Source organism: Taurulus bubalis (assembly GCF_910589615.1).
Source record: "Taurulus bubalis genome assembly, chromosome: 20".
Taxonomy (NCBI): Eukaryota; Metazoa; Chordata; class Actinopteri; order Perciformes; family Cottidae; genus Taurulus; species Taurulus bubalis.
Genome location: NC_136608.1, coordinates 15,801,596 through 15,827,683, shown reverse-complemented (window position 1 = coordinate 15,827,683; position 26,088 = coordinate 15,801,596). Strand labels below are relative to the sequence as shown.

The 26,088-nt window shown below is 43.6% G+C and overlaps 2 protein-coding genes across 2 annotated transcripts in view; one reads left to right on the top strand and one right to left on the bottom strand.

Annotated features, from left to right (window-relative positions):
- Positions 1-1,582: 1,582 nt before the first annotated feature.
- itih5 (inter-alpha-trypsin inhibitor heavy chain 5) lies at positions 1,583-17,965 on the top strand (the record flags this gene model as incomplete). Its single annotated transcript, XM_079236233.1, has 14 exons — positions 1,583-1,696; positions 1,776-1,820; positions 2,409-2,572; positions 3,655-3,756; positions 5,527-5,786; positions 6,196-6,365; positions 6,610-6,726; positions 8,851-9,022; positions 9,633-9,942; positions 12,222-12,907; positions 13,898-13,951; positions 15,177-15,293; positions 15,951-16,328; positions 17,470-17,965. 14 exons carry the CDS (start codon positions 1,583-1,585, stop codon positions 17,727-17,729), a joined length of 2,949 nt encoding a protein of 982 aa, XP_079092359.1. The 3' UTR covers positions 17,730-17,965.
- A 2,851-nt stretch (positions 17,966-20,816) lies between these two features.
- Positions 20,817-26,088, bottom strand: part of tmem110l (transmembrane protein 110, like) — a gene marked incomplete at both ends in the record, with an annotated part of 18,828 nt that continues 13,556 nt past the window's right edge. Inside the window, 5 exon segments of the mRNA XM_079236134.1 lie at positions 20,817-20,930; positions 22,516-22,638; positions 23,068-23,120; positions 23,123-23,150; positions 24,569-24,596. Of these exon segments, the coding sequence (XP_079092260.1) occupies positions 20,817-20,930; positions 22,516-22,638; positions 23,068-23,120; positions 23,123-23,150; positions 24,569-24,596 (346 nt within the window).

Sequence of the window (26,088 nt, the reverse complement as noted above, 5' to 3'; positions counted from 1 at the left end):
TGTGGGATATTCCCTCTCCTCCTCCTTTCTGCAGCATCATCAGTCAGAAAGTAGGGCAGAAAGTAAAATAAATGAATAAAAGAAAGAAAAGAAAGAAAAGAAAAGAAATAAGCACGAGCACACGCACTCTCAGTGTATCCCTCTCACACACTAATATCACACACACACACACACACAAACACGCATGCATATTTATTATATATATGTACACGCTACAAACACCATATACAAATACTGAAAGCTCCCCTTAGTATAACTGATAGGGGAACCTTGAGAATGTATATTAGTTATTATGGAACAAACACAGCTGATAGAAGGAGATGCTGCCTTCAGTGCATCTTGTAAACCCCACCCTGTGAGTTGTGTTTACATTCTTTAAAAGAAGAATTCTTCTGCAGAAGAATCTCTGCACCGGCAACAAAATCATAAACGAAGGATTTCCATTGCAATACTTTTCCAATCAGCACATGCACAGCCTTCTAACAATATACTTTTCCACATGTATGAATAATAAAGCTCCAGAATGCATCAAACTCACCAATTAAAACACAAACAAACGTCTGGGTGGTTTTGAGTTGAGGTGCATGACCGCCCCCTAGTGGTGATTACAAGTATCACACGTGGGAGACTTTGCTCTCATATTTATCTCTTTGTGTCAGAAGTGATGAACATAGAACATAAACTAAAGTCACTTTCTGCTTCTACTCCACTACAGTTATGACTTCAGTTATTATACACATTTGTATTGTATTATTTAGATTTTTATTTTCATAAGAAACACATGCAGAGTTTAATAAATATGTTTTATTTCTATAAATTAAAATACCCAAACAGTATACAAGTAGATCTGACATTATGAGTGGATTAGAACAATAATTCACAAATCTGCTGCTTTTCCTTTCAATACTTTAAAGTCCAAAAGGGTTCAAATTGAGCTCCACATCAACCAACTAGCTGCTTTTACATTATTACATGAGTAATAATAATCCAATGATTTTATATTTAATATCATAGGCAGGTATTTTCTTGCATTGAGTGCTTTCACTTTTAATACTTTAAGCACATTTTTGTGATCACAGACTTTTACTTAGGTCACATTTTTATTGCCAGAGTATATAAAGTACAGATATAAGTACTTTTACTTCATTAAAGGATCTGAATACTTCCTTCACCACCGAGTAGAAGTATAGAGCATGAACAGAAAAGAGTGGAGAAACGTTTTATTCCACCACTGCTGAATTATTGTGCACAAAAAAAAATCAAATTCAGCAAGAATCCTTTAGGTTTAAGTAGGATGACATTCTTCGCTCTGATTTACTTCAACAGACCTATCTAAAGACTTTTTTTCGGGGTTTATCTCACACCCCCTGAAGGCAGCAGCAGCATCCAGCAGTGACGACAGCGCTTCTCTCTCCTCCAGCTGGTGGGCGTGTCTCTCTCCTCCAGTGGGCGTATCTCTGTCCTCCAGTGGGCGTGTCCCTGTCCTCCTCCACGCCGTGTCGCTGCTGTCCGGTCACTCTGATCCGGACCCACGAACCATGTCCCATTCATCTTTTTGACTTTCACCTGAAGGCACCGCGCGATGCTGCTGCTGCCTCTACTGCTGTGCGTCAGCCAGAGTGTACTGGGACAACTGGAGGAGTCCCAGTTTGGAGATGACCTCGACTCCGAGCTCGCAGACTTTGACTTGGACATCGTAAGACGTTTATAGAAGTGTGTTTGTGCATTCTGGTGTTTGGAGTGTCCAGATCTGACTCCTTCTTCTTTGTGCGCAGGCGCCCCGCAGGGTCCCACGGCAGGTGAAAACTATACTCAGCAAGGTGAGGTCACATTTACCACGCAGATAAGAAGATGTGTTTTATCTAGGTACGTTCTTTAAATCTAGAGGCTAAAGGACTTTTACATATGTGATATCCTGGCACTTCATTTTGGCACATTTTAAATCCGCCAGTCCTCAGAGTTCAGGAGTTCATTGTGAACATGACCTTCCTGGCATTCAGAAAAACATTGTATACACCTTTATACTTTTTTAAAAAGTGACCCAGAAAGCGTGGTCTAGTTTCTGTTATTGAGGATCGCCTTGGATCTGGTGCGCTTGGTTTGGGGCGTGACGCGCAGGAGCTCCGCCAAGCGCGCAGCTGGGCCAGAGCCTCTGTAACGCACTGGATCTGAGCTCATGGGAACCGAGTCCGTTTGGTTGTTGGAACTGTGGGGAAACCCAGGCTTTCTTGTGATGCTTAATAAAAAATAAAAAAAAACCTGGATGGGGCTAAAAAGGGGTAAAACGCGCACAGCAGTGCCGCGTAAAACCGTGCCAAATTAGCGTAAATGTATTGATCTGTAAATCCGGCTGATATTTTGGAGCGGGTGATTCTGCAGTGGTGACCTTTGGACGTGTTCCTCTGCAGGAGACTAAACCTCACATCCAGGAGCTCTCCATCAAGACCACCATCATCTCCCGCTACGCCTTCACCGCGGTGCACTGCGCCATGCTCAACCGCCACTCCGCCGCCGCGGAGGGCGTCTTCCAGTTCCAGATCCCCGCCGGGGCCTACGTCTCCAACTTCACCATGTGAGTCAGCTCACAGAGAGTGGACCTAAAGACACGATGAACACGGTCAACGCGGGTTTTACATTAGAGATGTAATGCAAACATGTTTCATCTCCTGAATATGTTTATAAGGGAAAATACTCTGAACCCACTGGACTGATGTAAAAATACAAAACTCACCAGAGATAATGAGAAGATACAACATTGATCTTCATCACCTTCATCACCTCAGTGTTGAGTGGAGAGCAGCTGACTGGAGGATTGTTTCATTTGCAGGATTTTTAGCGCATAAGGAGGTAAAATAAACCAGTAAGACAGAAAAAAAAGAGAATAACTTTGAGAAAAGTCAGAGAATATATATATATATATATATATATATATATATATATATATATATATATATATATATATATATATATATATATAAGATGATTACAAGGATAAAAAAAGATATATATATATATATCTTTTTTTATCCTTGTAATCATCTTGTGGCCCCTAGAAGGAGCCTGGACCTCATGTTGGGAACCACCACTCAACCATTATATCAACATTATATCAAGATGCTCATTCTAATGAATATAATCTTAATAAGTTATCAGAAATAAGTAATTGTCACTCAAAGAGTCCCAATGACTTATAATAACAATGGAACGCAGAGATCAAATTACACATTTAAGAAAAAAACAATCTCATCAGAATAAAGTGTTGCACCAAAGTTCTCACTTTAGAACTAAAATACAAAACGATGACATCATCCTGTCCGACTGGGAGGATTTATGATGTTTCTGCTGCCATGGAGACGACACCAAGGAGACAAGAAAGGGTGGACGCTTTTATACTTCTGTTAACACACACACACACACACACACAAACACACACACGCGCGCGCACACACAGCTACAGTAACCAGCAGCCATCAAAAGGTAACAAAAGCCCCCCCCCCCCCCCCCCCACCCCACCCCCCCCCCCCCACCCCACACACACACACCCTAAAAGACTCTGCCCCGTTGTGTGAGAGCACCCAGTTGAAACGTGATAATGGGTGGTCCTTAATATTTAGCGGCCGCTCTAATCCTTGACCTTTGACCCCCGTGAACCAGGATCATCGGAGGGCGTGTCTACCAGAGCGAGGTCACGCCGAAGGAAAAGAAGGTCAAGCCGGGGAACGGCAGAGCCGGGAACAAAGAGTCAGGTGATGCAAGGTGAGAGAAGGCCCAGTGTGTGTGTGTGTGTGTGTGTGTGTGTGTGTGTGTGTGTGTGTGTGTGTGTGAGAGGGACGAGGAGCGTCGCGTGAATCTGTGACCGAGAGTTGGCAAGTGGAACGAGTGACGTCCCGTTTCAGCTGAACATGAACGAAATGTGACATTTCATTAAAAAAAATTTGGTGACTCACTAACTGTTAAAGAGGATGATGTCATGAAATCACCACTTGGGCCGCTCCTCCTCCTCCTCCTCTTCATCTTCTTCTCCTCCTCCTCTTCCTCCTCCTTTTCTTCCTCCTCTTCCTCCTCCTCCTTCTTCTTCTCCTCTTCCTCCTCCTACTTCTCTTCTTCCTCCTCTTCCTCCTCCTTCTTCTTCTCCTCTTCCTCCTCCTCTTCTTCTTCTTCTTCTTCTCCTCCTTCTTCTTCTCCTCCTTCTTCTTCTCCTTCTCCTCCTTCTTCTTCTTCCTCTCTTCCTCCTCCTCTTCTTCTTCTTCTCCTCTTCCTCCTTCTTCTCCTCCTCCTCCTTCTTCTTCTTCTCCTTCTCCTTCCTCTTCTTCCTCTCTTCCTCCTCCTCTTCCTCCTCTTCTTCTTCTCCTCCTCCTTCTTCTACTTCTTTTTCTTCTTCCTCCTCCTCATCGTCCTCCTCCTCTTCCTTCCTCCTCTTTCTCCTCCTCCTCTTCCTCCTTCCTTTGATTTCACTTTATTTGACCTTCATAATGCAGCTGGTGCCACTTAGTTCATTAAAGAAGTGAAATGGCACACAATGAAATGACAATACAAGTTAAATATGAAATACTTACATTAATGAGTAAAAAATACACAACATTATTAAATACATACTGAGGGTCAGTGATTGATTAGGTCAGAAAAATGCAGTGATTTGAAAAAAGTCACAAGACTAAACAAATAAAAGACAAAAAGTTATAATATTAAAGTCGCTACGTGTAAAATTTGAATTTATGACCCCTAGTGGTCGTATAAAAAAAGACGACTATCCATCACTGAAATCACGACACCAGTCGACGATCCACAGTTTTAAATATTTTTTCATTGAACTTTTTCATTGACATGTGACATTAAACATGTATAAATAATATATTCCCCAAATCATCATCAATATACCATTTTTTGGGGAAATTTAGTTCCAACAAGGTTACGAAGAAGTAATCAAATAAAATGTACTTGAGTAAAAGTAAAGCTACAGTAGAAAAATACTCCATTAGTAGTAAATGTAAAAAGTTAAGTAAAGTCCTGCATTTAAAAAGTACACAGAAATATTCGCAACAAATTGTACAAAAGTATCCAAAGTAAAAGTACTTGTAATGCTAGTGGCTACTGTCATACTTTTGGATCATCATTATTGATGTATAAATATGCAAGCAGTACTTTAATGTTGCTAGTCGAGGTACTTTATGTACTTTTGGTAGTTTAATGTAACAATGGAGCATGTTCTATGAACTGATGATGAGTTTTGTTTGTAAAATCAAACGTATGGATGTAAATAAAAGTACAATATTATAATGAGCATAACACGAAAATACTTGATTTAAGTACAGTACTTGAGTAAATGGTGGATTCTTCCTCATACAACCAGATCTACTTATCCGACATGCTCCAGTACTGACGTTAAAGCAGTGGTTGTCAAGCTGTGGGGCGCGCCCCTCTAGTGGGGCGCAGAGGTATTACACATTGTTCTTCCTCCAAAGTGGGGCGTGACAAAACAAAGTGTGAGACCCGCTGCGTTGAAGTGACCGTCCTCCTCCCCTGCAGCCCCGAGGAGGCGGAGGTGTTCCGCATGGCGGCCAGCATCCCGGGTCGGAACCGGGCCGTGTTCCTGCTGACCTACGAGGAGCTGCTGCGGCGCCGGCTGGGCCGCTACGAGCTGGTGACCAGCCTGCGGCCGCTGCAGCTGGTCAGCCGCCTCAGCCTGGACGTCACCGTCGTGGACCACTCGCCCGTCACCGACCTGCAGGTGCTGCCGCTCCGCAACGGCCGGAGCACCAACACCGCCACCGGGTCCAAGACTCCAGGTTTTATAGAGATTTTATTATTTCATCTGTTCATTTTCATTCTTATTCTGCTTTGCTTTTCTCTACTTCTGCTATTTTGATCATGCTGCACAAATATTTTTTATTTTATTTATGTATTTCTACTCTTAATGTTCCCTACAACCCATTTGCTTTATGTAAATGTATGTATTATAAAGGAATAATTTGTATCTGAGTATCTAAATTCAACAGGAATATATAATAAATATTTTACAAAATGGGAAGATTCCTCTTAATAACTATAAATATGATCTACTGTTTTTTAGAATTAAAACAAATACTAAAACTGAATTTATTTCAGCACCGCCCAGCTAAATAACCAGATATGAACCACTTTAAATCTGCTTCCAGTTACTCGCTTTAGTCACACTTCCTGTCTTTGTGCCGCCAGCCAAGTCCGAGCCTCCGGTCACCACCGCCATCAAAATCGAAAAGAACGTCTGCAAGATCACCTTCGGCCCCAACATCGTGCAGCAGGCCAAGATCACCACCAACGGCATCCTGGGAGATTTTGTGATCCGCTACGACGTGCAGAGAGACATGGGGATCGGAGACATTCAGGTACTTTTATTTAACACAGAGACGAAACGAAAGGATGCATGAAAAGCAGACCGTGAAACATTTTCATATTTTGCAAGTGTGCACGCGGAGTTCCCATCCAGCCGCTCGCACTCATCCACCCACCTGTTAGTGATTCATTTCTCTGGCTGCCTGCCACGGCAGTCCCTCCTCTGCCAAACTCTCTCTACACACACTCAAACTACTGCAACTCACTGCCTGTGAACGTCTTTCTTTTCCCCTCCAGGTTTTAAACGGCCATTTCGTGCACTACTTTGCCCCCAAAGACCTGCCGGTGGTGCCCAAGAACGTGGTGTTTGTGATCGACACCAGCGCCTCCATGGTGGGGACGAAGATCAGACAGGTAAAGCGGCCACTCCGGGGATACCTGGACGTATGGCGTGAAAGCAAAGCTGCAGGAATGCGTCAGCAATTGAGGACATTCTTTATTGATGAAGTCACTGTCTGAGCTTCAACACTTCCACTTCCTTCCTTAGATAAACAACGCAATACCGTAAACGTTGGGTGAGGAGCCGCTACTACCTTCGGTCAGTGTCCCCGTTAGCTCCCCGCTGTAGCCAGCTGGGGCTCCTGCTCCGTTACTTCTCCGCTAACTTCCGCTAGCTCCCTGAAAACCACCGAAAGTAGCGGCACCAGGCTCGACACCCGACTTGGGCAGAGGGGATGCAGACAGAAGCTAGTAGCAGCGCTAGCTAGCAGCAGCGCTAGCTAGGGCTGCTACTAGCTTGCTACAGCGGGGACACTGATCGGCTGTAGGAGCGGCTTGTAACCCGACGTTTACGGTAGGTTGTTTGCTAATGATTCCCAAAATGGCATCAATGCATTTTTTTGGGTTATGAATTGACGCAAAACTACTTGGTTAGGTTTAGGAATCGATCATGGTTTGAGTTAAAATAAGTATGTTTGTTATGTAACTTAAGTAAGTTACTAAAGTTAAGACTCGAACGTCCGTCTCCTACATGGATTTTATCGCTCTTCACGCTACGTCACCTGACTTCCTCCTTTGCTCTCGTCATAATTGCTGTCGCCGCCTAACATTAAAGGTAAATATGGGTCGTAATCATATGCTGTATAGAAGAAGGGGGCGCAGTCGTCTTGAAGCCACTTATTGGTTCGCGGACGGCTGTTTTGAAGCCTTGAGTTCGTCACTTTGGCCGTCGCCATCTTGTTTTTTGTAACCAGTGAAGGGAAGTGAAGTGTCAGAAATGCGGAGGAGAGACGTAGAGACTCCGTACACGGCTCTGGAAGAGATTTCTTTTGATATTTTGCTAAAAAGGCATAGGTGTGTTTGGTCTATTTTCACATTAAATCTTTCATAATGCAGCTAAAAGTTCCACCTTGGACCAGAAATAGATGTGCACTTCTTATTTTTCCCCTCAGAGTGTGTCAGAGCAAATTCTTGCTTCGCATGCAACGCAATTTTAACCTGATTTTAAGCAGAATTTCAATGCCTGCATCGGATCAGAAACCCGACACCCCACCTCCTCACTCCCACACTGGAATATCAGCATCAGACCTTATTTCCTCCATCTGCAATAGTGAGGATAATCCCCTCGGCCAGACTCGGAGCTGATCTCTGCAGCTGCCGCGAGTACAGACGCAGAGAAGGAAAAACAGATTGTCAGTCAGAAAGGAAAAGTGGAAAACACACAACACAAGGCCACGCTGTGAGGGAGGAAGGTCACCGTCTATGGGGTAATGGAACTTTCTCGACAACGGCACCCTCGACCTCTCGACCCCGCCACCCCACCCATCGGGCCGCAGGAACAGAACAACAAGTGTGTTTTGATGTGGCTCCACAATAGACTGTTTCAGTGTGGGTCAGTCTGTACACAGCCAGTATAGACATCTATAAACCCCCCCGGAGACAAATTATATATCGCACCCACGTTCAGGGCAGCGGAGATGCTGACATTGTGACGCCCCAGAAAAGTAGGAAGAAGTTTTTTCACTTTTGCTTGTCTAATTTCTTACACGGACACAAGGAGATAAGATAAGACTTAAGAAGCAGACGTGGGCGTCGTGACATCACCCGGCGGTTTGTGGACTGATGTTTAGAAGCCTTGAGTTTGGCGTTTTGGACGTCGCCATCTATGGCTTACAACCGTTGCCCTCTTGGCTTTTGGCAACCAGAGAGCAGAAGTTAGCATATTTGGATTGCGGAGGACTGACGACATGTCAATCACAAAGTAGCCCCGCCCTGAAGCATCTTCTTTCTTGGCACATGCTGCACCCTTCCACCAAAAAGGTTCTGGTGCAAATCGGGCCTGTATTTCTTCCATGAACAAACCAACAAACCATAACCTCTTTGGCGGAGGGGGTAAGGATTAAAAAAGTAAAACGCTGGATCATCAGCAAACAGACAGTCATGGTTCTTCAGAGTAAAATCACTAAAACATAATTTTCTTGGAGAAAACGTCTTTTCTTGCCGACATAAGAGATGACATAATGTCTCTTTGTTTCTCAGACTAAAGATGCTCTGTTCACCATTCTGAGGGATCTGCGACCCGGCGATCGCTTTAACTTCATCAGCTTCTCCAATAGGATCAAAGTTTGGCAGCCGGACCGCCTCGTACCGGTGACGCCACTGAACGTCAGAGACGCCAAGAAGTTTATTTACACGCTGGTGCCCACTGGAGGTGAGGCATTGTTACCCTTTTTGATGGATGAATATGATTCAGTTTGTTGGATTAATGTGTTGTCAATAAGAATTGCTTAAGCTGAAGTGACTCTGGTGCAATATGTATACTGTAAATGTTGGGTTACAAGCCGCTCCTATGGCCGGTCAGTGTCCCCGCTGTAGCAAGCTAGTAGTAGATAGCTAGCGCTACTGATAGCTAGTGCTGCTGCTGCTACCGGCCGCTGCTGCTGCTACTGCCCGCGTCCCCTCTGCCCAAGTCGGGTGTCGAGCCTGGTCCCGCTACCTTCGATGGTTTTCGGGGAGCTAGCGGAGATTAGCGGAGAGCTAGCGGAAGTTAGCGCTAGCAGGAGCCCCAGCTGGCTACAGCGGGGAGCGAACAGGGACACTGATCGAAGGTAGTAGCGGTTCGTAACCCGACATTTACGGTAATGGTTCACTGAAGACTTGCACATTTTCTGGTTTAAACATGATTAAGCGTTAAAGGTCAAGACAGAAAATGGTTGTCTCCAGTGAATTGAGGTTCAAAGTAGAAAAAACATCTTAATATGTTCTGTATAACTCTGTAAATTTGGATTTATTGATTGTATTTCCATTCCTTGATGCTGCAGGCACTAATATCGACGGCGCCATCCAGACCGGTTCCACTCTGCTCGGCGATTACCTCTCGAGCCCGGACGCCGGCCCGAACAGCGTCTCCCTCATCATTTTCCTGACGGACGGCCGGCCCACGGTCGGGGAGATGCAGTCCACCGCGATCCTCGGCAACACCCGCTCGGCCGTGAAGGAGAAGTTCTGCATCTTCACCATCGGGATCGGGAACGACGTGGACTACCGGCTGCTGGAGCGCATGGCTCTGGAGAACTGTGGGATGATGAGACGCATCAACGAGGACGCCGACGCCAGCGCAATGCTCAAAGGGTGAGTGCGTGCATGGCGTTCTTCGGCTGTTTGGACGTTTTTGTAAAAATAAGAAAATCCCATTTTCCCAGATGCAAACATAGCAGCCATCTTGGATGTGTACATTTGGGACCAATGTGTGGGTTGCTCGTTATTTTAGCTTCTAGACATACTCTCAAGATACTGGTGGCCACACCTATTATAAGGCAAAGGAATCCCATGGTGCTAAAAGAGTAGAGCGAAATGAAAAAGGCTTGTTTTTATATCCAAAACTGGTTCATAAATCATCTGAAACAAATCTGAAAAAGCTTGAAACTGGCCTCAGACTGGCTCCACAAAGTGGTCTGGCAGCATTTTCAGATAGAACTCGTATAGAACCTTTTTTCTGTGGGAAAATAAACCAAACCAACAGAAAAACGCATATAGTTTACACCACCCTAAAATTAAACCATCTTAAATCTGGCCTGATAGTCAAAGTGGTCTGAAACTGATCCTAAAGTGTAGTAAAACTGGAGTGAAACTGCACAATGACATGAAGCAAGAAGTTACCGATAAGATTTACATCTAACAACAGAAATGAGGAAAGGTACATTTTGAATTTCTTATTTTGGGATTTCAACTGTCCACCTTGAACCTGAGCCAACTTGAGGCTTGAGGCCAGAAGTCCCTTTTTCTGACTGTAAGCATCTAGACGATGAACTATTGATACATTTTGAGGTAGTCAATTGACAAAACACACGATACGGCCATCATATTGGCATATGGGATGTTCATTCATCTATTTCATGCAACATCGTCATCGTATGATGCTCACGTTTGCGTTGCGCTCTCCAGAAATGACTTGTTAATCAAACAAGATTTCCCCCGTAAAACAACTACAAGCACATTAGCTGTTTCAAACATGGAATGAGAATCCCTAATTTATAAGAAGCTGTCATTAAATATAACTTTTTAATACGTAAAATTTCCCCTTTCACATGTGTATAATCCGCCTCTTATTAAGCAATTAGCTCTCCTTAATCCCCTCCCTCTTCCCCTTCGACACGTCCGTCCATCTCTCATCGAGCCACGAGGGAACGAGGACCGCAAATGTGACGGTGCTGACAACCGTCCTCTTTAATCAACTTCAACACGGGGCTAACCTCAGTCTACAACAGCCTCAACCTTCTTCTCTCTTCCACACTCGGACACACAAGATGTTTGTTCAGTGGAGCAGGAATGTGTGTGTGTGTGTGTGTGTGTGTGTGTTGTGAAACCTGCATTTGAGTATGTACCGTGGGGTTAACAGATAGACTCCACAGATAATAGACCTGGTCCGGCTTGAACAAACACGCTGGTTAAGAGGTGAGGAGGTTTACGACGGCGTGATAACAAGGACAGGACAGAGGACTTGTACACACACACACACACACACACACACACGCACACACACACACACACACACACACACACACACACACACAAATATTCACAACCTTTGCTTTCCACACACTCTTTTCTGAATGTGTGCACAAACTCTGAAGTGGGGTGAAATTAGCTTTGAGAGGTTAGACAAGAACGGTTTATGGCTGGAAGGTGGCCTCTGTTTGAATAACGAAGACATTTGATGAAATCTGTAATAACACGCCTCAAAAAAACTGATGTGCCCTTGAGCAAAAGGCGCTGAATGTGTGATTGATTGATGATCAACAGAGAAGAAGAAGAAGAAGAAGAAGAAGAAGAAGAAGAAGAAGAAGAAGAAGAAGAAGAAGAAGAACGTTTGAATAATGTGGAAAAAAGCAAGCAATGAGGGAAAAAAGGCCAATTTTTTGATTCATGGGTTCTTGGAGGTATTTGATGAAATGGGAGTAAGAATGTGTTTCCACTCAGGCCGGGTATTGTTTAAAAAATGACGATGCCAGGATCAAATACAATAGCCTTAAAAGGGATACCGATACCAATTGAGCACTCTCAATTCTCTCAATTTACAAGATCTAGCCACGAAAAGGGTCGATTGCGGGTATCGTTTGACTGCCGAAGTCTCAGGTGCTTCAGGATACTGGCAAGGAGAACAAAATACCAAAATACAATCCATAAATCCAGTTTTAAGGCGATTTACAGTCAAATCCTATGAAGTAGGATATTGCAACCAAGCAGCAGCATCAACCTAATGCTTGCAAGTTAAACTGTAAAATCAGCATTAAAATGTCCTCGCCAGAAGGGGCCCCAGAACAGATCATTGCTCAGGTTGCTGTGGAAGGCAACGACAAACAACTTATTTTGCCGGTATGACTCTGAGATGTCTCCTCGTCCCTTTCCAGGTTCTACGACGAGATAGGAACTCCTCTGCTGTCCGACATACAGATCAACTACACCGAGGACTCCGTCCAGTACGTCACCCAGCATCTGTTCCCCAACTACTTCAACGGCTCCGAGATCGTCATCGCCGGCAAGCTGTCGAACCAGAGCGCGGACTCCCTCCACGTCCAGATAACGGCGAGCAACAACGACCGGAGCATCGTCCTGGAGACCGACGTCCCGCTGCGGCGCCGAGAGACGGAGACGGTGAAGCACGTGAAAGCAGCCACGGCGGCGACGGCGGCGGCTGGAGCTAAGACCCCGGGGTCGGTGGTCGCGCAGGGATTGGGAGTTGCCTTGGGTTCGATCGCGGAAGACTTCGTGGAACGCCTGTGGGGTTTCCTGAGCGTCAAGGACGGGCTACGACTGCGGCTGCGCAGCCAAACGAGCAAGGAGAGGGAAGGCCACATCCAGCAGGCAACCAATCTGTCTCTGACATACCGCTTCCTCACCCCACTCACCAACCTGGTGGTGGAGAAGCCAGAGGTCTTGGCCGACGGCAGCATGGCTCCGGCGCCCACCGCTCCACCGTCAGCCGGCGAGGCCGTGTCCACCGCCAACGAGCTGCCCGGGGACGCAGAGGACGGAAAGCCACAGGAATCCAACGAGAAGCCAGGCAGCCAGACTTCATCTCTGACCAACAAGATCGGTGAGGTTGTGTCTCCTAGATTTGGTTGTCAAGGGCGTCTGAACAGTCCACAAGGAAAGTCTAAAGTGGGATTGAAACCTGCGACTTCTTCAAAATCGCAAACTGAGTATCAAATACCTTTTGTGGCTCTGAGAAGTTAGTCATTTGCTTGGATTTACAACAGTAATGATGCATTTCAACTGTGACCAATGGCCAAAAAGAAGCATCTTAATGTCCACTAAATCTTCTAAAACCACTCCTGTACGATAATCCACTTCAATGCAGTCAATGAAGTCAAAAAAACCTCCAGAAATACTGCTAAATAATAAACTTCTGCTTTTTGTTTAGCTGTTTTGTTGCAATGTTCACGTTGGGTCACAAATGACAACGCAACCAGCTAATTGAGCTAGCAACGAACGGGCTGGTATTTAAACTACAATACACTCATATTTTTCCTAAATGTGGCTCCAAACAGCTAGCATTTGTTGCTAGCACAGTTAGCTGTTTGGTTTTGTATTGGTTGCTCATCGGAAATTAAAGTTTAGTTCTTTGCGACAAATGTGAACAGCTGACACGGAAAAATGTGTCTAAATACACTTTTAGCGCTAGCGCTGTTCGCTGTTTAACGTTATGTATTTAGCTCGATTTTTATCAAATTGTGGCAGAAATATGAGTATGAGTATGAGTATTTGCAAGATACCTGGCATATGGACAAATATAAGGGAGTTTTTTATGGTACTTTTTTAAAGCCATTTAACTGGTCACCTTGGGAAGCCGTTGTAACTCCAAGCTAACTGCAGCTACCGTCCTCTGCAAAGGCGACAAACTACAAACTTTTCAGAGGTTTTTGGTGAAGAGAATATGCAAACCATGAGGCTTTTCACTCTCTTCAGACGCCGGGAATATTACACTAATTAATGACCTGCCAAAGATTAATGTTACTCATAGGGAAGATAAAACAATGGCAGCCTTCTGACTCATTGCAGGAGATAAATATTCTCTTCCTCGCAGGTAAAGCTGAGAGACGACTGGCCAAGAAATCCATCACCTTCTCCAAAACATCAGGTGACTCCACCTTCTCTCTCTCTCTACATTTCCCCCCACCGGCCTGTTTCATCTGATTGCATCTGAGCCCTATATACCGTGAGCACATATATGTAGTTGGTTTCAAGGGAGACTTGAAAGAGAGGAGACGGGGAATGTACAGCACACTCTCTTTCTACACTCTGTGTGGGCGGCCTGTAATTTGGTTGTTCGTCAGACAGTCTGAGCGAAGGCCTCTGAACACGACCTGAAAAGAAACACGCAGCGTCTAATTGAAATACCGACACACAAGTGGCACTTTAAAAAGCATGCAAGTGCGTGTACGCACATACACAAACACACACACATACACCGTGGTCGAATGGGAGCCGAGTCAAGGGATGGGAAGTTCGTGCATGTGTTGAGGGTAAAGAGTGGGACCCCATCAGAGGCCGTTAGTGAGGGCTAATGACCCCGTCATTACCGCGCCGCTCTCCATTCATCTCGGTTCTCACAAGCCGGAGGAGACGCCGGCTAAAAGATGTATAAACCGTATCGTGAAAATCAAATCTAAAGGCAGAAACAGATCTGAGAAACAGTGAGAGATTAAAGACATCGCCTTTCTTTAGAGGTTTTCACAAAGATTTAAAGTTTTAACGTTTCATTTATCGTTAGCTAGTTTTCTCTGGAAGTTAGAGAGTCAAAGACCCACCTGTCTTCCTTTTTAGCACCTGTTTGTCAAACACGACCATTTCAAATCTAAGTGGGTATTTTTTAACTGACTTTGAATTTACATCATGAGTCTGTTTTTGACAAGACACCAAAAAACATTTAAAGAAATTTCACATTTAACATGTTTATTTAACTATGTGATGATATGTTTATCCAATTTTGTTGGAGAATACTGAATTTCTTTCTTTAAAAAAAAAAAAAGACTGCTTTTATGTTGTTGTTTTTTGCCGAAACACACACACATTTAGTCAGTATCAGCCACAGAAACCCAACATATGTAATATGCATGTTATCATATTTAATGTTAAGCATTTATGCTCTGAACGACTGTGCCGGATAGTAATAGTCTCAGTTAATAACTTTCCAGAAAGATTTAATTACTTCCAACATTTTTACACATCACTGTAAACGTGATCAAAAATAACAAATTTCAGCACCAGCTGACGAATAAAGTTCATATCATATCATATCATATCAACAAATTTCATGCCTGTTTGACTCTTGATGAAAACGTCATTTTTTCTCTCTACCTCAGCGGATGGCGACCCCCACTTTGTGGTGGAGTTCCTGCTCAGTAAACTGACGGTGTGCTTCAACATCAACGGTGAGCCCGGACACGTCCTGCGCCTGGTGTCCGACCACAAGCACTCTGGTGAGACTCCTCGGTACACGGTCGCTAAAGACCCTTTACTTCAAGTCAAGCTCCACAGACTGTCGCTCCATTTACCGTAAAGGTCGGATTACAAGCCGCTCCTACCGCCAGTCAGTGTGCTTCCTCTCCAGCTAGCGCTGCAGCTAGCTCCCTGCTCCTGCTGCTAGCTCCCCGCTCCTGCTGCTAGCTCCCCGCTGCTGCTGCTACTGCCCGTGTCCCCTCTGCCCAAGTCGGGTGTTGAGCCGGGGCTGGTCCCGCTACCTTCGGTGGTTGTCGGAGAGCGAACAGAGCGCTAGAGTGGGCGACTGTGGATAAGTGGTTAGCATGCCCGTCTTTCAATTAGAGGGTTGGTGGTTCACGCTCCGGCTTTGCTACTCCCTGTCATTGTGTCCTTGAGCAAGAAACTTAACCCCTAATTGCTCCCTGTTGCTGTGTCTGCAGTGTATAGAGCAAACATGTAAGTCGCTATGGATAAAAGCGTCAGCTAAATGAAATGTAGCGGACGTTAGCGGAGCGCTAGGAGAAGTTACTGGAGAGCTAGCGGAAGTTAGCGGTTAACTATCAAGAGCTACAACGGGGAGCTAACGGAGACACTGACCGAAGGTAGTATCGGCGTGTAACCCGACTTTTACGGTACTCGTGTCACGGTGTCTCCAGGTGTGACGGTGAACGGGAAGCTTATCGGCGCCCCGGCCCCGCCGGGTAGCCACAAGCAGCAGCGCACCTACTTCAGCACCATCACCATCGTGGTGGATCGGCCCAGTCGCGCCTACATCGAGGTGACGCCCAAGAAGGTCATCCTGGACGGGCGGGACCGGATGGTGCTGCCCTGCCACTCCACGGTGGCCGTGGACAGCGGCGCTCTGTCGGTGGCCATCGTGGGGAAGTCCAACGTGACCGTGACGGTCGGCGGGAACGTGGTGTTTGTGATCCTGCTGCATCAGTACAAGAACCCGGCGCCCTACCAGAGGGACCACCTGGGGTTCTACGTCGCCAACAGCAAGGGGCTGTCGCACAACTGCCACGGCCTGCTGGGTAGGTGTTGGTGAAAACAAACTTTAACGGCAATTAATCTTCACTTTTGACCCATGTTCATCCAATATGAGTTAAATACAACAAGACGGGACAGGAAACATCCAAAATTCATTGTGTGGAGTTAGCGGTTAGCACTAGCTTTTTTTTATGATTGAGTTCAGACACAAAATGTTCTAACGTACACATTTTAAAAAGCATTCCTGATTTTTGTAAATTCTATTTAATATTACATTCGGTGAAGAGCCCATTGTGACTTGTTTAAGACTGGAAACTCAACGTTTTTAGGACTTTATTGCAAAGACTTGAGACTTTCTTGTTACTTGTAAAACAATGACTTGGTTCCTCCGCCTGACAAACCTAAAGCCTCACTTACAGCAACAATATAATATAATAATAATACGTAATTATATTATATTCAATAGTCAATATTATAATGTCAGACTGGACGAACAATTTACTGATACTGTAATTCCTAAACCTTCAACTCTTTTTGGTATTTGTGAGCACCCTGCAGGTTGTAAATGATGTACTTACTTATAGTGTGCAACTGCACTAGTAAAAAAAATGGATTCAAGTTATAATTATTCATAATTAAATGTGCAGCAAGGCTGAGTTCCTAGGGAATTTGAACTAAATGGTCCCGTGTGGAGCATTAAATTTAATGTAAATCTGTTTTTAATTAATTTTATTTTAGTGAGAGTGATGCTAGACAAAATGTCAGGTTGTCATACACAATATTTAAGGTTTATCATGACTCCTCAAAGCCCAGACCCCCAAAAAACTGTGGAGGGAAGTCTTCTGATTAGAAGTGGTGTCACTTAAACCAGTTAAACCAGTTTAAACTGCCCGACTCTGCATTAAGGAGCTCAAAAACTATTTTTTTGTTTTATTTTTCCCAAAATCTTTACTGAGATCGTAACACAATTTTGCAAATTTTGGAGCAAAAGGACCACATTTCGGTTCAATTTAAGTATTTAAGGATAAAGCTAATATTTTGGTCGGTACTCCATCATGAAGGTACATTTGCCAAGATGAAGATTAACTGACTAAAATCATGGCGTTATCCGACACAACACAGACTCTAGAGGCCTCCGGGACTCAACGGGGACTTAAAATAACTCTGATCCCTGTCGACCTGCAGGTCAGTTCCTGTACCAGGAAGTGGGACTGGCTCAGCTTCCGGCCCGAGGCGACGCGAAGCCGGCGGCCGTGCTGAAGGTGAAGGAGCGCTCGGTGCCGGTGGTCCAGAAGAGCCGGAGGATCTACAGCGGCACTCAAAGCGTGGACTGCTGGTTCGCCCGGAACAACGCCGCCAAGCTGATCGACGGACGCTACGAGGACTATTTGACGTCGCACATGTTCGACACGGGGGAGGGGCCCCGCGGGACCAACCGGGTGTGACCCACCATGCACGGGACTCCTCTTATCCATACGGACCACCCTCTATGTGATCCACGTCACATCCCAGCAGACGTTTCCAAAAGCCCAAACTACACAGTTCACCGTTTTCCTTTTGGTTCTTCTGAATATATTTTTGTATTATTTCTAATGAGAATGACATGTTTTTTTGGTTTATTATTATATTATGTGTATTATTTTTTATAATATTTTTTTGTGATTGTAAATAAAACACTTAAACACACATTTTTCGGACACATTCATGGTTGGGACGTGCGTGTTTCTCCTCCCACGTCAAATATGCCAAACATGTCTCAGGCGTGGCGACCTCGAGCCGAAGATCACACCTGGTAACCTCTTGTCCCAGCGGCAATGACCAGACGCACAAATACACTTCCCACACACACACACACACACACACACAGCTCCATACCACCACCCCTCCACCTCTGTCATCAGCTGGAGGTCACGGTGCTGCTGGCCCCGCCCACACAGGTGTGCTCTGGTGTCATCGCGCCGCCCCTCCCCCACGCCACAGGAATTCAACACCAAACACCAGTTCATGTGTCAATCATCTTTTTATTCATAGCACGGATTAAAGAGGCGCTTTACGGCCTGCTGATGACAAGGTGTGCTGTACGCTTGTATCCACATGTTCATCATTTAGTTTATAATAATACAAAATAATCAAAATACATTGGAATACAAAATAAAACATTACAGGACAAAATCCGTAAAACGTTTAGCTTTGAAAGCGTAAATGTTAACAGGAGAATTGAAATGTTTAACACCTGGAGAGAACTCTCAAAAGTCTCCCGTTGGCTTCGTTCACTAAAAACCTCATTTTCCAATAGATTTCACAGACTGGACCACATGAATAAATAAAATAAATGTGCCATAACTTTGCAAAGGTTTAATATCACTGTGACTATTAGTATTAGGAACATTTATCGTGTAAAAAAATGAGATTTTGAAAATAAAGTCAGTCAGAGGCTTAATTTAATGAGAAACAAAAACTATGGCAAGAATTAATACACAACATTTCAAGAGGATTTTTTTATTTTGATAAATATCACCAACAAAAAGTAAGTTCTTATCGCAAAACATTTAAAAAAAGGAGAATAGTTTGACGTTTTTGGAAAATACGAATCAACACCACTCTGATATTCGTCCATTAGATGTGATGGTTAGCGTAGCTTAGCGCAAAGACTGGAAACGGAGGGAAAGAGCTAGCCTGTCTCTGACCCCTCGCAAAACCCCAATTGGTCGTGTTCAGACTTGACATTTTGTGCGGATAAAACAAACAAGATGTAAAGCTTTAATTAGTGAGCTTTAAAAAGGTGCTATGTTTCCTTACCTTTGGACTAAGCCAGGCTAGCTGTTTCCCCCCGTTTCAAGTCTTTATGCTAAGCTAAGCTAAGCTAATCAGCAGCTGGCTGTATTTAGCAGACATGAGAGTCGTGACCATCTTCTCATCTGACTCTCGGAAAGAAAGCAAAGAAACACATTTCTCAAAATGACCAAACTATTTAAGTGTAATTTTGACTTTAGTCTTTATAATTTTTTTCTTTCATTCAGAAAATCTCAGTGTTTTTTCCTCCACAACAGTCGTCATGTTCAACGCTCAGTTAAAACATAGCGTGACCTCGTCCTTTAAACCCTGACATGACAGCTTTCATTCTTATGCTGACGATACACAACTATATCTCAGCACCAAACCATCCACCCAGCTACCCCCACAGTCACTTGTAAACTGCCTACATGCAATAAAAATCTGGATGTCATCAAACTTCCTAAAACTCAACAGCAACAAAACTGAGCTCATGGTTGTGGCTCCCAAGGCCCTGCTCCGGAAGGTTGGAGATCTCCACCTGGACGTTGACGGCTGTTCCTTCTCCCCATTCTTGGAAGTCCGCAACCTGGGTGTCATCCTGGACCCAACACCATCATTCCAATCTCATATCAGGTCCATTACCAAATCCGCCTTCTTCCACCTCAAAAACATCTCACGTCTCCGGCAATCACTCTCTGACTCTGTGGCAGAAACCCTTATCCACGCTTTCGTCACCTCCCGTTTGGACTACTGCAATGGAGTTCTGTCCGGGGTTCCCAGCAAAGCCCTGGACAGGCTCCAGTATGTGCAAAACTCGGCTGCCAGGGTTCTCACCCGCACCAAGCCCTGGCAGCACATCACCCCCACCCTCATCCACCTCCACTGGCTTCCGGTCAAGTCCCGCATCACCTACAAGATCCTCCTCCTCACCTACAAATCCCTCAATGCCCTGGCTCCTCAGTATCTATCGAACCTCCTTCACCCTTACACACAGTCCCGGAACCTTCGATCCTCAGGCACGGGTCAGCTCTCCATCCCTCACACAAAAATGCAAACTTTTGGGGACAGAGCCTTCAGTGTGACAGCCCCCACACTTTGGAACTCTCTCCCCATAGAGCTCCGCAACACACCGTCTCTGGACACCTTCAAAAAACTCCTCAAAACTCACCTCTTCACCAAAGCCTATGTCCTCTAGCTACTGTTGCATTTGTTATGTTTATTTATGTCTTTGTTAAGCGTCCTTGGGTTTCATGAAAGGCGCTATATAAATCCTAGCTATTATTATTATTATTATTATGAAACAATTACCTGCATCCATATATGCATATATGTATTTGTATGTAGAGCTTTTCCATAATCACCACTTCTGTAACATGTTTGGTCCATCATAAATAATCACATTTGCATGGCTTTTAGACCATTAATAACCTTCTTTCAAACTTAAAGTGAGCAGCCAGAGGTGAGAACAGTCTTCGTCGTTACCGGCCGCTTCATAACTTCCCCTGCGCACGCGCTCAGTTGTGGTTCCTCTGATGTTCTCTGGCGGCGAGGTGAGAGGATCAAGCGCTTCCGATTCCCCAAAACGCCATTTGACTCTCGTCGGCGCACAAGGACAAAGGCGACGCGCTTATAATTGTGCCTTCGCCTGCGGGGGGGAAGCTGATATTTAGAGCTTTAAGGAGTTAAAAGGAAGCGTGGTGTGTTTGCGTTTGTGCTCACATGTAGGCTCTTAAGAGGGTGTTGCGTGTGGGAGGGGTCTACCCGCCACCCAGCTGGGTCTCAGCGGGCCTCCGGAGTACTGGGGTCGGGTCGTCTTCCCCCTCCGACGCCTCGTCTGTGTCCGGAGACACCAGACGCGGATCAACGGGAAGCTCAAAGACAAAAAAAAACGGGGATATATCTCAGTTCTGCATTCCAGATCTGGAGCGGAAGATATCCCTGGAACGCTCTCCTGCAGCGGCAGAGGGGTTCAAGTCCCGGCATAAAGACGGGGAGTGTGTCACCGTCTCCCACGCCGCCGTCATCGGCTCCACCGTAACCTCCATGTCACATGCAGCAGCAGCCACAACGGCAGCATTGTGGCCGAGTTCCCAAGACCTCATCCAAGTCAATGCCTCTCTATCAGCCGCCCTCCTCCTCCACTTTCCAGAACATCAGCGCGTGGAAACGACTCCTAAATGTCACTTTTATTCCCTGGGAAGAGAAGGCTTGATTTATTGGCTGCCTGGCAGACGGCCAGGGAGAAGGAAGGAAGGAGGGAGGGAGCGAGCGAAGGAAGGAAGGAAGGAAGAAAGGTGCTGTGTGGAGGAGGAGGAGACGATGGAAGTGATTCCCTGAACACAAACAACAGCAGCAGGACTGTTACAGTTTCCCAGATAAACTGGCACTCGACCCAAAACTCACAGGAGGTGATCCCAACTTTCCACCTTCCATTTCATCTTCCCCCTCTTTGTTTTTCATCTCCGTGCCGTCAATAAAAAGCAAATAAAAATGTAAAAATGCTCTACAAATGTCCTTTGGTTCACCCACATTACAAATAAAACCTTTCGGACCTAAAATGTGTGGCTACCCTAAAAATTACACAACATTAAAGTGTAATTGTTGGACATCCCATCCCTAAATCTTTGGAATCATAAATACATTAAAATAATAATAATGTATAAAGGAAGTTGTGAAAATAATGTAGCTGTGTGGACACAATACATTACTGATGTGCATTTTAAATGCTTTTTTTAAATATATATATATATATATATATATATATATATATATATATATATATATATATATATATATACACATACATACACACACAAATACAATACGCTTTCAAATATTCAACATTTTTGTTGAGGTTTTTGCAGCTGCAAAAAAAAATAGATGCTATATTCAAAAGCGGGAGGTCGGCATCCTCAAGTGCAGAGAGAGAAAATGTGTGTGTGCGTGTGTGTGTGTGTGTGCGTGTGCGTGTGTGTGTGTGTGTGCCTACGCTGTGCTCATCCTCCTCAAAACAACAGGTGCGGTCGACACCCAGCGTGACCGTGTCATCAAACGCCCGGTTTCTCACACATTAAAGTCTTAAGAGTCACATTCTTGTTTGGGAAACTTTTTCATTACGTCCAAACTAATCCCTCTTAAAGGGCCGGCGCGTCCCCTTAAAGGGCCGGCGCGTCCCTTTCCGAGCAGATGGGATCTGTCCGATTACTCTGGCGTGGTCTGGTAGGCGTGTTAAGAGTGTTTTATTGTTAATACTTTACAGACATTTAAAGGCCAACTGTAAAATGTCCCAAGACATAAGAAACAAGAGCTCTGAGTGTATTTTTGGATGTGATCCGCGTCTCGGTCTGATGAACATGAACGGAGATGATCTCCAGAACGGAGCAGGTGGTTTTAATTACGTCAGAGACTTAACAAATAAGTGACGATAAACGGCTGCCGACAGTTCTCGATTCTCACCCGTGACTCCTCGCCGGGCAGCGAGTCGGCCTTCTTCGCCGAGCGGCCGCAGGAGTCGTCCAGGCTCTTCGTCGTCTTGCTCTTCCTCATCATCAGGCTGTCCACCACCCAGAACATGATGGACTGCAGGAAGTTGTATGAGGTACTTCTACATCGTGTATTCATTACAGGAGATGGAGTTAGGAGCACCAGCAGCAGTACAACTTTTGTTATGCGCCTAAAAAATAAAGTGAGAAAAGTCTGAAAAGCCGCCAGGGAGCTGGAGCCGTTATATCCATCTGCAAAGCCACCGGACTCCATTGACAAAAACACCATTTTACCTCGCAGAGCAAAAAAAGTTCAGACTAACCTTTTGAAAATAACTCAAACAAACCAGCACCTCCTGTGTTGTGCAAGGGAAAAGACTCAAAAAAAAAAAAGAGTCCGATGCTTTTGAAGATAACAGATAACGGCTTCGGCAACTCCAAACTCCATCTCCGACTAGGGAGGAAAGTACCACGACACCAAATAACCGATAGCATCCCTTCAACAACACGAGGCGGCGGGGCTCACGTTCACGATGAAGGCCACGATGAGCATCACCAGCACCAGCTCCAGCTGCGGTTAGCGATGTAGCTTAGCATCACCTCCTGCAGCTGAAGAGACGAGAGGAGGCGTTAAACCCGAACAGCTGCTCCGAGTGTGAGGAGCGTTTATTCATTCACACTTCATTTGAATCTTTGGTTTAACATAAGAGCGATAAACGATAAACATTTGAGGGTTTCTAATGAAATTATTTACAAGGTTATAGGTCATGCACACAAAATATTACACTTATACATTTTGTGCATAGCATGCATGACATGTACATGTATTTTGTTGTTTTATATTCAATTTACTCTGGTCTACAACTTTTTTATATTTTCAACTATGTAATTTAATACTTTAGAATATGTTCATAAAAAGCCTATTCATTGATATGGCTGTTTATTTTCAATACACTTAATTTAAGCTTAATTTGAGTCAAACCACAAATTAAAACAGCTTGAATTTACAAACAATCACAACATTTATTTTTTTACTTATTATTATTGTTTTGCAAGAGTATCAATGTTGCAAAATAAGAGTATCAATGTACCAATGTTGCAAAATAAGATTATCGATGTTGCAAAATAAGAGTATCAATGTTACAAAATAAGAGTATCAATGTATCAATGTTGCAAAATAAGAATATCAATGTTGCAAAATAAGAGTATCAATGTTGCAAAATAAGAGTATCAATGTTGCAAAATAAGAGTATCAATGTATCAATGTTGCAAAATAAGAATATCAATGTTGCAAAATAAGACTATCAATGTATCAATGTTGCAAAATAAGAATATCAATGTTGCAAAATAAGACTATCAATGTTGCAAAATAAGAGTATCAATGTTGCAAAATAAGAATATCAATGTTGCAAAATAAGAGTATCAATGTTGCAAAATAAGAGTATCAATGTACCAATGTTGCAAAATAAGAGTATCAATGTTGCAAAATAAGAGTATCAATGTTGCTAAATAATGATGTCCAAATGAAATGTGCCGTAACCATGTAAAACAAATACAAATAGGAACTTCTAAACTCCCATGCACCACATACATTAGCGTTACTATAAATACTACTAGTATTTATCAACAGAGTTTCAAACAATCTCTAAACAAAGTAATTGGGTTCTCCAGAGCTTTGCAAAACAAAACTAATTCCATCTATGAGAAATAAACAAATAACCCGCCTTTATATTCCTCAGAAGGGAATCTGTTGCTCTGGCGAAGGCTAATTTGAATAAACAAATAGGATCCGTCCCCAACGTCCTGCAAACAAACTGCCCTTCAAACTCATAAACACTCATAAACACTGCCTCTATGTTTCCACTGGCATCAAAAGAAAGTCCTTCTCATGCTCCGCCTGTTTGTTCTCGCTCACGAGTCGTCATGCTTTCGTCAGCAGGGAATTTCAAACGTCAAAGCCAAAATAGAAACGAGAGAAGATTGTTCAAATCTGAAAACGTCACAAGATGCCATCGTTCCCATTGGACCTGAAGACGCCACACTGGGGCGGGCCTCCTGCTGGACAGGAGGGGAACACCGGGAAAGAGGCCGTTACACACAAACACTCCATGTCATTTGTTTTTGTCTTGCTTATGATTTTAGACCACTAAATCATAACCAAGGCAAAACAAGAAAATGTAATTGCATTTTGTTTGTGTTCTATAACTTTATTATGTGATATTGTTTATTTGATCCAACTTGAAACATTGTATTCCTCATTTCAAGTCATGGTATTTCCTTCAATTCAGTTTTTTGTTATTTAATTTTCTTGTATAATTTACTTTGGCTACCATGATTATATTTATTATATTTTATTTATTTTCATGAAAGAAAAATATATTTAAATTTGACCATATTATTTATTTTGGAACAACAGAATATTTTTATTTTTTTCAATTGGATTAAAAAAAACATATGTAGCATTTATTTTGGCCAACAAGCATTTCCCCCCCACATATTTTGATTAAAAAAACAATTATTTCACATTCAATTTTTTATTATATTTATTTTTGGGCCATCAGCTCTTGCATGACACATTTGTGCGTGACACATTCAGTATAATATGAAGGTTGATTTCATTTAGTTTGACTTTAAGCTATTGTCCACTTGCAAAGAAATAACTCTGAAGCTTTAACATAATTCCACTGGAAGCATTTTTACAAAAACTTTAAACTCCTGCATCCAAGATCAAAAATGCATTTCAATTCAAACTGTCCTAACTTGATGCACCCGTTGTCGGACATGAGCCTGAACGTCTCCAAACGATCCGTCAGGAGCCTCAGCATCAGACACAAAGGAGGACGAGTCTGTCATTAGGACCGGAGGAAGGAAGAAGGGAGGAGACCCAGACAGACGGAGGAAAGATGAAATAGAGGGTGAAAAAAGAAAGAAAGAAAGAAGCCGCTGATCACTTGACCGTGAGACTCGGCCTCAGGAGTCGCTGGAGGGAAAGTTTCCGTCACACAAAGAAAAAGAAAAGAGCAGCAGTGGAGCGGTGTTGCGTAATAATCCTCTCTGAAGCCACCGGGACGTCTGCCAGAGGGTTTGCAGCTGGAGACGCTGCTGCTGCTGCTGCTCATACGAGAGCTAAACATCTAAATAAATACAACTAAATATAAAGAAGGGGAAAAAACAGATGGGCCATAAATCAAAGCTATGGTACCATTTTTTTATTAAATCAAAAATATGTGAGAAAAAAAAGCTTGTTGGCCAAAATAAATGATACATATATGTTTTTTTTTATCCAAATAAATGAAATGAAATAAAAACAAATATTCTGCTGTTCCAAAATAAATATGGCAAAATTAAAAAAAAAAAAATCATAAAAATAAATATATAGCTTACAGTCAAACTAAATGAAATCAACCTTGATATTATACTGAATGTGTCATGAAAAAAATGTGACATACAAGAGCTAAAAATCTAAATAAAATGAAGAAAAAAGTCAGACGGGCCAAAAATAAATACTATAATACAAAATGTAATTTTTTTTAAAATCAAAATATGA